At 39.1% G+C, this 15,683-nt stretch overlaps 2 protein-coding genes across 3 annotated transcripts; one reads left to right on the top strand and one right to left on the bottom strand.

Moving 5' to 3' along the window:
* Window positions 1–4,444: 4,444 nt before the first annotated feature.
* Window positions 4,445–11,768, bottom strand: LOC101291055 (probable serine/threonine-protein kinase At1g18390-like). 2 transcript variants are annotated; one of them, XM_004300458.1, is made up of 4 exons: window positions 10,975–11,768; window positions 5,949–5,984; window positions 5,572–5,835; window positions 4,445–5,469 (listed from the first exon to the last, which is right to left on the bottom strand). In XM_004300458.1, exons 1-4 carry the CDS (start codon window positions 11,759–11,761, stop codon window positions 4,544–4,546), a joined length of 2,013 nt encoding a protein of 670 aa, XP_004300506.1. In that variant the 5' UTR covers window positions 11,762–11,768; the 3' UTR covers window positions 4,445–4,543. The 2 variants fall into 2 exon arrangements, with proteins under 2 accessions (XP_004300506.1, XP_004300505.1); XM_004300457.1 differs by lacking the exon at window positions 10,975–11,768 and adding an exon at window positions 8,317–9,227.
* A 1,418-nt stretch (window positions 11,769–13,186) lies between these two features.
* On the top strand, window positions 13,187–15,580 carry LOC101310810 (endoglucanase 25-like). Its single transcript, XM_004301771.1, has 6 exons — window positions 13,187–13,571; window positions 13,690–13,997; window positions 14,104–14,577; window positions 14,688–14,820; window positions 14,916–15,088; window positions 15,182–15,580. The coding sequence occupies exons 1-6, from the start codon at window positions 13,187–13,189 to the stop codon at window positions 15,578–15,580; spliced, it is 1,872 nt and encodes a 623-aa protein (XP_004301819.1).
* The last annotated feature ends 103 nt before the right edge of the window (window positions 15,581–15,683 follow it).

Below are 15,683 nucleotides of genomic sequence, written 5' to 3'. Positions count from 1 at the left end.
TCTGGTTGTCTTTATTTTTATGTCATTTGAATTGTTAGGAACGCAGTTATCTACTACTATACTTGTACTATTGTGGGTTCTGAGTATTTATTCTTACAAATGAATAGTTGCATGTATGAAAGTTTAATTGTTAAATCTTCTGGTCAATCTTCAACCTGTAATGTGCTTATGTTCCTCTTTGTATGAAAGTGTCGAGGACTTTTAGGCTTAATCAAGCGACCCTGTCCAGGTTCTAGACCAAAACGTACTGATCAGCGAGCATTATCATCACAGTTCGCAAGTTCTCTGGCCACGAACTGTTGAAAGAAGAAGAAGTTCCCATTTTTGCTAGAACTAAATTTCTCAGATGAAACACATGTAGAACCTTGACATCGATTTTTCTCATTGCCATGAAAGTTCAAAGAAGCGCACCTTAGCTCTCTTGGTTCAACCAAGTTCTAGTCTCTCTGTTTGACTTGGTATTACATACGAGTATATTACACAGAAGGCAGCAATTAGCTACCATTCCATGCTTCTATTGCATTTCGTTGAGCATTGCACAATGTTATGAACATCTAATCATCCAACTCAAATCGGCCAATCATTTCTGCACTAAATGACTGTGTCTAATCCTAATTATATGTTCCTAAGAGCACCCATTTTCTTCATCTTCTTCTTCTCGACTCGCTGCGAAGAAGACGATCCTCTATACGTACAGTGCAAGCAACCATTCAACTGTGGTAACATCACAAACGTATCATACCCTTCCTGCTGCTGGAGCTGTGATAGTACTACTCTCTGTCATTGCTGTTATTGTTCATTGTATTAAGATCAGAAGGATAAGTGAGAGACAAAGAATGATCAGTGTCTGTCTCGGAGCCTTTATTCAAAACAATGGACCTCTAGCAGTGGAAAGATACAAATTTTTAGATATCAGAAAAATGACCAATTCATTTCAAGATAAGCTGGGAAAAGGAGGTTAGGATGTCAATGCAAATAACCCAACTGCGTCAAGATCGATAACTGCCGCCTGGACTCCACCGTCGTGGTCGTCGGGGAGGTCCATGGCCAACTGCACCATGTCGATCTGTTTCTCTTAAAAACATGCCGGGTAGAACATAATCTTCGTTTTCAATGCAGTTTCTGGGGTGTTTGGAGGAGTTGTCTAAGGCTCGAATACTTGATCCTCCGTGTTAATGTTGTCATACTTTTCGGGTATTGGGTTTACGAGCATCTTGAGCAGGGCAGCAATTTTGGGTTGCTCAATGCAGTGACTGAAGAGGAAAGCAAGGAAGATGATCGTAGTGGGATTGTGATGATTTAGGTGATACAGACAAGGACATCAGATAGGCTATCATGAGTAAAGTGATTGAAATGTTGGAAGGAAGCATTGAAGCCTTGCAAATGCCACAAAAGCCTGTCCTATATTCTCCTGTAAGATCATCAACACCAGAATCTACCACTTTATCAACATTAAGTTAAATTTTTTTCTACATTGCTTGATATATACTTTTCACTACCTTGTTACTCTTAAGAGCATTTGGGTAATCAAATTTTCTGAACTCGTATCTTGCCCTGTGCTTTTGTTGTCATATGAGAGGTGAAGTACGTTACTTGCACATTATCATAAATTATCTACTGTACAATACCCTATAGAACAATGCAACTGTCGTCTGTTTTAAGAGAAACCAATGGTTTTGTGATGTGTTTTCCTTCACTGGATTGGCTTGCTACTAGAAAACTTGTTGTCATGATGGAATGGTTTTTGCATGTAAAGAGTAGATACTGGTATTCACAATAGTAAGATAATGACTAGTTGTTGACTTGTTGGAGCAATGTAGAATATCTTTGTGGTTTGTTTGATTGATTTCATGTCTTAATTGTTCATGCAATGGTGTTTTGCAGATGAAAGGTGTATGCAATGATGGCCACAATGGTGTTTTTTGGTTTGTTCTATCCTCTGAATGGAGGTGTACTGTTTGCGGATTAGGTGTACTGTTTTGTGGAATCTCATTTTATATCTTACTACAGGGGTGTTCATCTGCCTATCTTAGAAGATGCACATCCTTGTGGCTTGTAAGTTTTAGTTTACTGAAACTACAGAAGGGAGATGGTTTTAATGCTTTTCAAAATGTGGAACTTGAAATTTCCACCTTGTGGACTCTTTAAGTTTTTACATGATGAAACTATGAAAGTACCTTGGTCTTATGGGGGTACTGCTTATATCTATTCTCATTTGCATTTATATCTATCATATATTGATCTTTTGTGACTATGTTAATGCCAATGAACTGTACTTGTTAAGCTAAGAAGGATTTCGGGCCAAACAAATGCAGACATATATTTGAATAGGAGAAAGAGACAGAGGAAATCATTGATTCAGGAATTTCAATTAGCTACATCCATATTTCATACATAAATTTATTTTCATCATAGGGACCAGCCTAGCCTAGATGCTCAAGTTACGAGCCTTTCTGTTTAGATCAACTAGTCTGTACCTGTAGCCTAAGCAGTAGATACATATATTTCACAGATGCTCTGAAACTCTAACTGTAGCCTAAGCAGTAGATACATATATTTCACAGATGCTCTGAAACTCTAATTTATTTTACAATTATCATGTAAACTATGAAATCTACCTGCAACTAAGAACTTTCGTATGACAAACCCACTTTTGGTTTAGAAGTGATCGGCGTTGTTTCAGCTTTTCTTCCTGTAGCTTCAACCCTTTCACCAACAAGGGCAAAGCCACTCGAATATCTTTCCTCAGTTCATCCATGGCCTTCAGCCCTTGTTTCTTATAACATCTCTGAATGCATTTCAAATCCAGCTCAGTGAGATGATCTTCAACATAGATCTTTGATGGACTATCCTTTTCAATCTTTTCCATCAGCGAGCTGATGCTCTTTAAGGTTGACTTCACGGCGTTCACCTTCCTATCAACTTCGAACCTTTTATCTTCCCACCCGGACTTGTATTGTTGTGTGTTTCCTCCTCCTCCTCCTCCTCCTCCTCCTCCTCCTCCTCCTCCTCCTCCTCCTCTTGAAGTAGTACTAGGAACGCATACCCAACGATCATTCAATACTTGAGAAGCAAGCTTTGATCTTTTGGTGGCAGCAGGAATGGGGAAATTCTCTGGTAGAAGACGGTAGCTTGGGGTGCAAGTCTCGCAGTTATCGAAATCAATGACTGAGGAAAGTGAAGGGAAAGGGATTGTTGGTAAAAAGTTGGTGAACTCATCAATCAAGTCCGGATGGCCTTCGAAAAGTTCTTCTACCTTCTTGTAAATATGAAGCTCATCTTCTTCAACAGCAGTGATGGACTTACTGGGTGACAACTTGTTTCTATTGGGTGACAACTTGTTTCTTTTGCGGTGATTAGTCAAGAAAATATCTAAAAAGGACTGAAACACATCTTCACCTTCCTCATTATCGTGATGATGAAATCTATCCTTAACCTTGTTCACAAAATCGATCACTTTTTGAAGCTTAGAGTCATTAGATCCAGCACCATAAACATCACTAGCATCATCGCAGCGCTTTCTCTTTCGAGAAAGTACTATTGGGAGTTTCCTGCTGGTCTGGACTTTTACTTGGATTGGGACGTTAATTCTATGTCTCTTAGGCAAGAAGGCATTGAACCCTAATATCAAATCCGGATGCCCTTCAAACAATTCCTTTACCTTCTGTTTCAAAGCCTTAATACAGTCATCACCTTCTATCTTGAAGTCTTTCATGAGATGGACGAACTCTTGGTAGACATAGGAGTTGAAGTTCTGCAAGGTCTTTACAAATTCGATGCAGTCCTTCCTTGATATTTCTGACCTCAACTTCTCGTCATTTACCATCTGGGGTTCACCGGAGAGCTCTTCTTTTTGTCGAGACAGAACCATTTCTGATCGAAGCATGATGGAAACTGTTAACACTAAAAATCCAAACTATGAACAACTGATGTGATCACCTGTTGTTTCTCTGTGAAAACAAGAAGAAATAGAGAGTGAATTGCATATATATGCTCTCACCTCACTTTGTTTTCAGTATATAGCAGAGGGCCAATCCGCAGATGACGAGAAATCCTAAACTGAGAAGGTGAAAGAAATCCTAAAGTGAGAAGGTGAAAGAATCCTACAAGTAAATGGATCGATGGTCATTGTCAAATGTTGTCCAGGCGCGGTGTTCCTTGTTTAGCTAGGAGATCGATAGAGCTAATACTTTCCTCTTTATTTTTAAAGCAACTCGCTATTAGCCAGATGAAAGTTCAAACAAAAACTATTAGTCATGTAGCCTAACTCCGCTATACATGGACCTTAGCATACCTCTGTCAGATCTCACAGAGATTAGCCAGATGAAACTATTAGCCAGATGAAAGTTCAAACAAAAACTATTAGTCATGTAGCCTAACTCCGCTATACATGGACCTTAGCATACCTCTGTCAGATCTCACACAGATTAGCCAGTAAAAAGTTCAAACTAAACAAATATTTACATCTCATTCAACAAATCACATGTTTAATACATGAAAGGAGAATGACAATGGTTTCGTAGATGAATCTAGAAGGAAATTTTTAACCAGTTTTATCATTTGGTTTTGGAGACATGCTAACCCTATCTACTGAATCTGGTGAAGCTTCCAGAGGACCACTCTTTAGCAGTACAACATCATCAGCTGAAATTTCAATTTCCTCTGCCTTTTCTTTACTAAAATCATCACTCTGTATCCTCTTTAGTTCATTTTCCACATCCATCATAGAAGGTCTCATGTCGGTCTCATTTTGCAGGCACCGAAAAGCTAATTCTGCCACTGCATTGATCATTTTTCTTACTCTAAAGTCTGATTCATACCCCAGGGATGGATCCACAAGCTCATCTAATGCATGTTTCTGAATCTTGTTGATAGCCATGTTTGATAAATTGATCTCCTGTCGATGCCTTGTGATATCAACAGCAGGCAAGGATGATATGAGTTCAACCAAGACCACCCCGAAGCTGTAGACATCACTCTTAGTAGTAAGCTGGTAGCATTGGTTATAATCAGGATCAACATAACCTGGAGTTCCTTGTGGAGCAGTTGAGATATGGGTGACATCCGTTGGGAAGAGACGAGATAGTCCAAAATCTGCTACTTTCACACAGAAATTGTTGTCAAGGAGAATGTTAGTGGTTTTCACATCTCGGTGGATGATCTCAGACGCATGAAGATAGGACAATGCACTTGCAGTTTCTACGGCAATGTTGATTCGAGTATGCCATGGCAGTGCACCTGGTTTTGCTTTTCCACCGTGAAGATGATCAGCAAGAGTTCCATTAGGAACATATTCGTATACAAGGAGGAGCTCACGGCTATGACGAGAGGTGCATCCATAAAGTAAAACAAGGTTTTGGTGGCGTAAGCGAGCCAAAATCTCAATTTCATTCATGAACTGCTCAACTCTCTTGTAATTGGTTTCATAAAGGCGCTTGACAGCAACTGATCGTCCATCACGGACTTTTCCTGTTTAAGAAAACCACAATGAACACAAGGAGGTTCATATGTATAATGGTTAGAACACAACTTTGTGATCTTGAAGAATAAGGATGTCGATGATTAGTTTACCATAGTATACTGTGCCAAAACCTCCATCGCCAAGTTCTTTTGATGAATCGAAATAGTTTGTTGCTTGTTCAAGTTCTTTGTAGGTGAAGACATGAACTCCAAGGTACGCACTCCCCTTTTCAGTATCACTTCTGGAATAGCTTTTAGAAAAGATGCTTCGAGATGCATAGGATGATGATGGACCATATCGATTTCTGTTGCGGCGTCGCCATATAAAGAAAATGAAGCACATTGCAGCAGTAGTTCCAATAACCGAACAAAGACCTGAAGAGAAAATGGCGAGCTCACTATAAGAAGTAGCAAAACTTGCAATCGAGATTGACATGAGCTTGGAGAACATTAAACAGCCGAAGTATAGAAGGGATTAGGGATATTACCTACCACAACCTTCAATTTCCAGTTGAACTTAGTGCCTGCAAAAGCAATCAAAGAAGCAGCATTTTTAGAATATAAGCTATACACTTCATAAAAGTTACAGTAGTATAAGCCTTGAAATATCTATGCTATAACTAGGACAAAAATCCGACAAATTAAAATGGCTGTCTAGAAACAAAATGTTATACTACATAAGACATAAACTACTGTTTTTTGAGATTTTGAAGAACCACTAAATAATGAAAATGTTGCAACACAAATACCATCATCACAGGTTTTGTCATGAGATCTGTCACTGCAAAAACAGATAACTTCATTTTTATCGAATCCACACCGCCCACCACTCCTCTCACAATTGCCGCAATCTTGTGCAGTCCAATTCAAAAGGAACCCCATCTTCAAGATATCTGTATAACTCATTTTCAACATGCTATGCACACCAGCAGCCCTAAAATAATCCACCGGTACATCAACGGGGGACTCACATGAGTCTACTAATGTATGGTTCATGTACTTCAACACCTCTTTGTGAATAGTAGCAAAAGAATGAGAGGTGGAATTGCTAGCACAGCTAATAGGATATGTAAACACGTAGTAGTCTAAAGGTTTTTGTGAGCAGTTGTAGAAGAAGGAAAAATCAGCATTCTTGGAACTATAGTTGAAAGGTGTTCGATCAAGGCTGAAGTTGCGTAGAGGGAGAGGACATTCATCTTCATAGACAGCAGAGATGGCTACGAGAAATGTCTGGTTTGAGTAAAAGATTTCTTTGATGATATAATCAGAGTTGGAAATAGCAAGCACTGGATTTTTGTCCTTGCAGACAAGTTTGAAACTAGGATAGCCACAATAGGATTCTTGTTGATCCGAAAGCCAAAAAGGGTAGCTTATATTCGGACCATTCCCACATGTTTGAGGCTTGCAAGCCTCATAGTAGCTCGAATCTACAGAAAAGGCTTGTCTGAACAAGGTTGTGAAGATGATAGTAAAAACACATAAATGGAAGTGATTCATCTTGGGGTTGTTCATGATCCAGAAACAGATAGAAACACAAGAAGAAAGAAAGCATGTATGAATTTGTGGGAAGGAAGGTGAACAAGTTAGCATATAGTGGGAAATTTCTTGGTGGTAGGTATAATCTGGTTTTTTTGTCTATGTTTGAAAACAAAGAATGTAGGATTAAGCAACAGCAAAGACTTTTGTAACGCTTGATATGACAGAGGATGAGCAATGAGGTCGAAAAGGATTAGAGCTTCTGGTCCGAATTTGGCCAAAAGAGGACCAAAGCTTTGGCAATAGCCAATAAGTTTCTTCTTTTTTGAGGTATAGAATCAAGTGACGGTGAACTGTGTTTTGGGTGGACGACTTGGCTTTCAGAGTTGTGGTTGGTTAGACCGAAAGTGTACAAAAGGGTTTTGCATGCCAAGAAAGTAACAGAGGGAAATTGTTGATCCAAGAATGGATGATAGAGACGTGCACAGAAACGAATGCTTATGCTAGAATTGTTACGACTATGATCAAGAACACACGACTACAAGTTGGGCTAGGGTTTTTGGGTGGTTTTGGGCCTTTTGGCCCAGTAAAGACAAGGGTACAAAGCCCAGGTTTGGGTTGGGGTGATTGAAGTGTGGATGGAAGTGTGAACTCTTCACTAAGGTCCAAGAGACGCCATATTGAACTGGTTGCTTCTCCTCCGTTGACCGTTGACTTGTTCAATAAGTAAATTGACGTGATTACCAGTCAAACAAGCATCAAGTATTTCTGATGTCTTTATATACTTGGGGAGGTGTTTCTTAACGAAATGTCTTTGTATGTTAGATAACTTAGGAAAGCCTTAATAATTCTTAAACAGTTAAGACCAAGCTAATTAAATTCATACTTTTGGTAACAATAACTGGATAAACCCTAAATAGCCATAAGAGAGCCAAAACCCTCAGTTTTTTTGTTACACATTTCATAGTTTTTAAAAACGTTGCCGGACATGCTTTTAGACGTTCTTATCAAAACTAATAAGATGGACAATGAGAGAGCAGGAAGAACTTACCTAATGAACCAAATTGCAACTGAGGAAGGTCATATGCATGCTTAGAGAATTCAGATATTTCAGTTCTCTAGCTAGCTACTAGATCATTTCTAATGGGGGCTGGGTTTTCCTGATTGAAGAAGTCTAACTTTGACTAATTAATCAAGGGTCCCTTGCTAAACAATGTGCAGATTCAACAATCACGTACTATCCGTCTATCCCTAATCTTAATCCTACCGACTCCTTCAATAATTACGAACATGGATTTTTGTCATTTTTCTAATGCATAGTGATCTTGCAAACAAACTCAACCAAATCAAATCCAAAATAAACAAAACAGAAATGCGTACCATGAACAAATGGACAAGTAGAATTGTAAAACTGATCCCCGCAAAGGCAGAGAAACGAATCCGTCGTGGCGTTCGATACACATGTGCCATTGGAGTTCAAGCATCCCCTACAGAGATCCCAATCCGCACTAAACTCAACTTGAAACCCTTGTCTCAAAACTTTTTCCACTTCTGCCGTTGCATTCTCAGGCATATCATCAAAATCCTCCCAAAAAATGGGGACTCGGATTTTGGTAACACATGCGGATCTATTCAGACCATCAACCACCCTTGATAGAGAATCATCCAAGTAGTATGAAATATCCTTGGTTGTGCCTTCTATTTTGCACGTAAAATTGTTGGGGACGGATCGGTCATGTTGAGGGTCGCAGCCGTAGTACAAGGTGAGGTTACGAACAGTTTGGACGTAAGAGAACCGGGTGTAGTTTAGAGTGGTGTTGACGAGGAGCTGAGTACAAGGACTGTCCCAGAGGTCGGAGCGAGCTAGTGTCATGGTGTGAAAAAGCTCTTGGTTGCTGATGCTGGATACATGGAAATCCAACTCTTCGATTTTTATGTGAGGAAGTTGAGTCTCGTCTTCGCAGTTGGTGAGCTCGAAGCCTGAGCGACCGCACTCTTGGGAGCGATTAGGTCCTCCCCAGAAAGGGTATGATATGTTTGTGATGCTACCACAGTTGAAAGGTTGCTTGCACTGTGTGTATCGGGGATCCTCTTCGCAGCGAGCCGAGAAGAAGAAGAAGTAGAAGAGGAAGAACAAGACGATGGGTGGTGATCTTAGGAAGAGATGATGATTATTAGGCATGGTCATATGTAGAAGATCATGGAGAAAAGAGAAGGGCGAGACCATGAGCTAGCTAGCTAAGATGGAGATGAGCTTCTGTTTGATATAATTTGGGTGAATTCTGTATAATATTGGTTCAAAGAGGTATGGAAAGCAACTGGATTGCAATATATAGTCGTTATTCGAAATGTCAAACAAGCAGGCAGGGACTAATATCTGGTTTGACGACCAAGACAGGTAGGTGGATTTTTCTGGAGGGAGAGAGGTATAATTTTGACTTCTCTACATATGCATTTTGTCTCTGAAACTTCCCATGTCTGACTATGTAATTGAGGCATATGCTATATTTGTGCAGCACACTTTGCTAACATCATTGATAGGCAAGGGAGTCCCTTGGTCTGTATGAACTATGGAGGAATAGGGCTATGAATGGTCAAGGGTCCATTGTTGGCGTCTATTTGCGAGTTTGTTTTTAAAAGAAGAAAAAGTGTGGAAGCTGATCGACCATGTTCAACAAATATGAAGGCAACTAGGCAAGAGGCATGCTATATCATTAAGAAGATCAGGATTGTCACAACTATTGCCTGGACAAACCAACTAGTACTATTCTAATAGTGGCTTCTATTATAACAATCAACATCTTGAATTTTGTATTTATTTTTTGTGATAAAATTATATTGATCGGTCTCTATCTTCTTAGGCGTGGCATGCATACATTTTGTATATGTAAACTAGACAGATAGTATTCGTTTGTATTTGTGAGATTATTATGACCAAAAACGAAAATGACCAAGACATTTAGTTCTAAGATAAGGTCCTAAGGAGTCTAAAACATATCTAGTTCAAATGTTTATGTTTTAATTGTTGAAATTTTTAATAAGTGGAGATGGAATAGTACTTATACAAGAACCTCATGAAAAGTAGTATAGATATACATCCAAAACCAATTGGAAATGGATTAAGTGGCTCAAACCCTTAGAAACTCACAGGAAATGTCACATATTCCCGATATGGGATTAATATCTCAACACGCCCCCGCACGTATGGTGAATTTTCAAGCCTAACACGTGGACAACATTTGTGTAACATGGAGTTTGTGTGGTTTAGTTTCAAGACTAACATGTGGACAACATTTGGGTGACGTGGAGTTTGTGTGGTCTAGGTTTCACAAGTGGATGTGAGTAACCCGCTCTGATACCATGATAAAGTAGTATGAGCTCACATCCAAAACCAATTGGTAATGGATGAAGTGACCAAAACCCTTATAAACTCACATGCAATATATCATATTTCTTATGTGGGATTGATATCTCAACACCTCAAACTTGAAGATAGCAAGCTACTCCTAAACAGAGAAGGAATATTTGGTGGTATTTGTGCGAGTAAGGTGACTAGGCTGGACAAGCATGGATGACTATATGGACATCCGAATGTAGAAATTAATCATAAGTAAGAAAGTTTTACAACTTTTCATATTTCATAGTTAATAGATACTTATGTTATGTTAAATGCACTAAGAGTCGTTAATAAAGAACCAAAATAATCAAACTTTAAGCCGCAGAGTCTTAAAATGCATTTCAACTTATTAATAGTTCACTTCACAATCGAAATTATACGTAAAGTCTACAAATGCGTCTCACTAGTTCTTAAATGTATTAGGCTCCTAAAACTCGCATAATCTCCAAAACGTTGGGCAAAGGAAATCTCAACACTAAAACCTATATAGACAAGCCTCTCAGCCCAATGAATATATCCAAGCCCATCAATATAACCCAAAAATGAGCCCATTCCAAAACTAAGCTATACTAAATCTAGCCCAAGCAAACCACTAATGTCACAAGTTAAGAAAGGGATTAAGATAAGAAAAAGTATCATACCTTTCTTGCAGAGGCCATTGCTTGGGGTACCAATACTACCATGACCATCTTTGCAAAAGCACAGAACCTCTCGTGCAGTGTTGTTGTAGCCACAGAACCCACCATTAGTCTCACACGAAACGCACTCCTTAGCCATGGTCCAGTTAAGCACGAACCCTTTGTTCATGGCCACTCCAAATGCACGACTCAACTCATTAATGGCAATACTTCTAGTTATCTCTGTTTCTTTCACAGTCACCACCACATTCTCCTCACAATCTTCCGACCAATCAAACCCTTCTGGTTCGTCTCCCTCCTTGAAAACATAAGACTTTTCGGTACCATATGATCCCAAGCACGTTATGGGAGTCACAGGAGGATCAACATAGAAACTGCAGTGGAAGTGGAAGCTCAGGTTGACATCCAATGGGGAGTAATCCAATGGGAGCGCCCCTACGCTCATACTGTGTGTTGCCCTGGGGCATTTTTGATCGACGACGTCAGTGTCAACAAGGGTGATGGTGGAAAGAGTATAGTTTATGTGTTTCACATAGTAGGAATCATTGTTTGGGAGACCCAGTATTGGTTCTCCAGAATCCGAGCAGTTTATACCAAAACCAGGGTAGCCACAATAATGATCGGCGGCGGAGTCCTCCATTTTCCAAAAAGGGTAGTGAAATTCAAGCCCATTAATACTGCAACTGGTTATGGGGCAATTTGGTGAGGCTGGAAAGTTGGCTTTGCTTCCATGGAAGTTGAAGAAGAGTGAGAGAAGAGCTGCAAGGAGGTAAGAGATAGGTGATGACATATTGTGTTGTTATGCTTTGGCTATGGTATATGCTGTGTTTATATACAGACTTGATTGGAGATGAAATTACTCAAATTAGAGTGTTGTGGAAATTTGTGTATGAAGAGAATCTTAAGCATTTAAGTTGGTAAACATTAGTCATTAGTTTATTGATTATGATGCTTAGGGGTTTTGTCATTACTTGATTTGAGGACTAATGATGGATGGGACTCTAAGTAAAGGTTGAAGCTTGGAAATTTCCTCATGTATAGAGTGAGAAATTGTGAAATGAGAGTGATTCAGCTGAGAGACCAAGACTAAAGACTTGGAAGAGTTTGAGTCACAAGTCATTGTAAGATTAGGCTACATCGTCAGCTTGAGTTGCATAAACTATGTTAAAGGCTTGTGGCATTCACGTTCATTTGATTAGTTTACTCATTTCCTGTCATTATTTCCTTGCTCAAGTCCTATTTTTCCATTTGATTTGTTGATCTGAGGAATTAGGTACAGAGTACAGACGTATGAAGTAAGCTGCAAGCTGAATTTTTTATCAACGCGTTTCGTGACATCTGAGTCAAAGACCAAGTCACGGCCCATAGAATTTCCAAGTTCATAGTTTGAAGGTATGAAACTACTACCTTCACATCTGTACTTCTTCTGCTGAGAAGTTTTGTACTACTTCTGCACTGTTACTGCTTCAATCTTTAGCTATAGTACTTCTCAGAAGTAAGGAAACTTCATTTGCCCAAAACTTGACCATGAAAACTAAGACAGGACTTTTGAAAATTTATTTATGTCTCTTGGAAACTTGTTAATCTTTCATACAGTGAAGCCAGAAGAAAAAGGAACACAGAAATATTTTGTTTACATCTTAGTATACTATCTGTGTATATTGACTATATTCACATAACACAAAAGCCCAAGTGTGTAATAAATTCCACTATGTTCAAAGAGCTAATGTTTTGTGAGTAAATACAATGACAAAAACCTGAAGAAAGAAACAGCTAGAAGTTAAGATGCCTGGTGCTCCTTTCCTGCTCCATCCATCAGTTGAAATTGCTGGCCGAGAACTGAAAATATGTATTTATTATTGAACAGGAGGGCCTCCAAAAATATGGGGAGCTATTTTCAAAGTTGGGAACATTAGCATCAGACTATTTCAAGATATAAGTATTCCTTATGCTCTTGATGTCATCGAAAGTATTGGTTCTTAGCCAGCATGTTCTGTTTTATCAAGAATGTTACCCGTTAAGCAATGGTAACCATAGTTGTCCTTCTCCTAAAAATTGATTCCTTTGTAGGTAACAACAAAAGGTAAATGTACACTGTGAAATGGAACCTTATTATGTGTCTCTTAGGTTCTATACATTTGATGAAGAAGACCTTGTACACAAAATTAATACAGATTGAGTAGGCAAACACTTGGGCAGTATCATCTTCACTGTAATGCCATCTTCTCTGGGTTACCAGCCACCTTCCGCAGACCAAGAACCGGTGACATATGTCCATACACTTTCAGAGGCAGGTCGCCTGCTTCCTTCAGCTAGTCGCTGGAACTCTATAGAAATTGACTTCAATCTTGTTCCTCAATCTGGAATAGCCTATGATGTACTGCCTTCTGGTTACTCCAAGTCCTATGATCACAATCTTGTTATCAGAGATAGAAAGCTCTTCAAACGTTGTCTTTACATCTCTGCATCAATAGTTATTCTTTTCCTAGCTCTAATTTTGCTGCTACGGTTTTTGCCTCACAAACATCATCACCATGGTCCTTCAAAGAATCTTACACTTGCATTGAACCAAGCTCTAACCTTCTTTGATGCTCAAAAATGTAAAGAATTTTCTACCGTCACCATTATACAGTATCTCATTTGGAATAATTACATCTAAGATATCTGTCAATATCTTTTTGTTTACCTGATTAACTCATTCTAGAGTTCATTTTTCAGCTGGGACTTACCCCCAAAATAGTCCAGTAAAATTTCGAGGGGATTCAGGATTGCAAGATGGGAATTCAACCGGTAACCACGTGAATCTTGTGGGCGGTTTCTATGATTCCGGCAACAACATAAAGTTCAGTTTCTCTACAGCTTATACCATGACCTTGTTGAGTTGGACTGTAATTGAATACCACCAAAAGTATGCTGATATTGGTGAGCTTGACCATGTTAAGGACATAATCAAATGGGGCAGTGATTATTTGCTCAAAGTCTTTGTCCCTCCAAATGCAACTTCAGATACCACATTGTATTCTCAGGCAAGCCTTATGATTCATGAACATCAATTTTGTACCAAAATCTTTTCTCCTGAATGCGATAATATGGGACTATAGTGAGAGTGTTATTTACTTCTTTTTTTTCTAGATTGGAAATGCAAACAGTGATGGCACGACTCCTAGTGATATAAACTGCTGGGAAAGACCTGAAGACATGGATTATGTGAGACCTGTTTCAATTTGTGATAGCACAGCTTCCGATTTAGCAGGGGAGATTGTTGCAGCATTATCTGCTGCTTCATTAGTATTTAAAAGCGATGACAGTGTATACTCGGGAGAATTAGTGAAAGCAGCTGGGGAGCTATTTGAAAGTGCAACTAAGGACCCTAATAATCAAGGAACTTACACCAGGGATGAAAGTTGTGGAGGACAATCTAGAGACTTTTATAACTCATCTGGTTATAATGATGAACTAGTTTGGGGAGGAACTTGGTTATTTTTTGCTACTGGTGACATTTCATATCTGCAATATGCCACGGACCTGTTTCAGGCTGCAGTTGATAGTGAAACAAGTTCTGATAAATGGATTTTCGATTGGAACAACAAGCTTACTGCTAACATGGTACTCTTTACTAATTGCAATTGATCATTCTTAAAGTTTTCTTGTATATATAAAGACTCTACTCTGATCAGTTGAATTTAGATACAATAACTAGTTGGTACATATTGTAGGTCTTGCTAACGCGTCTTCAATTCTTTCATGATCTTGGCTACCCCTATGAAGGTTCTTTAATGACATCGGCCAACATGACTGGCTCCCTTATGTGTTCTTATGTTTCTAGTCGAATCTTCAACATGACACCAGGTATGTATCAAATCAAGTACAATCAATGATTTTGGAGCATGTATTGATGCTATCAAAAACTACTTGAATGCCTTAAAATTCACTACATGCAATAGGGGGATTGGTCATCCAAAGGCCTAATTATGGGGCACCTCTCCAGTTTGCTGCAACAGCGTCTTTCCTTAGTAAATTGTACAGCGACTACCTTGATCTCCTTCTTAGTTCTGGTGGGAGTTGCAGCACTGGTGAATTTACCGTAGACATGCTGCGCAATTTCTCCTTGTCTCAGGCAAGTATTACATACAATGTTAGATAATGCAGGTTCAAACTATGAGTTGAAATGAGAATGAGTCTTATTTTGCCTTGTTTATCTTGTTTTTAGGTGAATTACATTCTAGGAGATAATCCAATGAATATGAGCTACATGGTGGGGTTTGGAGACAAGTTTCCGAGCCAAGTACACCATAGAAGTGCATCAATCCCTTGGGATGGTCAGCATTACTTGTGTAAAGATGGATATAAATGGCGAGACTCTAAGGATCCAAATCCGAATGTGCTGTTGGGAGCCATGGTAGGAGGACCAGACGAGTTTGACAAATTTATAGATGAGAGGGATAGACAAGAGTTCACTGAGCCTAGAATAACAAGCAATGCTGGTTTGGTTGCAGCTCTCATTGCACTTCATGATCCTCCTCATACTAGGAAGAACAAGAAGAAAGGCCATTATGATCCCACTAAATTGGGCATAGACCAGATGGGGATTTTTGATAAGATTCACTAATTTCTAATAGTACCCCATAACGAATAATTAAGAGAAGCTCTGCTGAACTTTCTTATGATAATAATAACAATGACTTGGGATTCTTGTATAGTTCTCGACTTTT

Source organism: Fragaria vesca, linkage group LG5 (genome assembly GCF_000184155.1).
Source record: "Fragaria vesca subsp. vesca linkage group LG5, FraVesHawaii_1.0, whole genome shotgun sequence".
NCBI classification, from domain to species: domain Eukaryota; kingdom Viridiplantae; phylum Streptophyta; class Magnoliopsida; order Rosales; family Rosaceae; genus Fragaria; species Fragaria vesca.
This window is presented reverse-complemented; position numbering and strand designations above follow the sequence as displayed.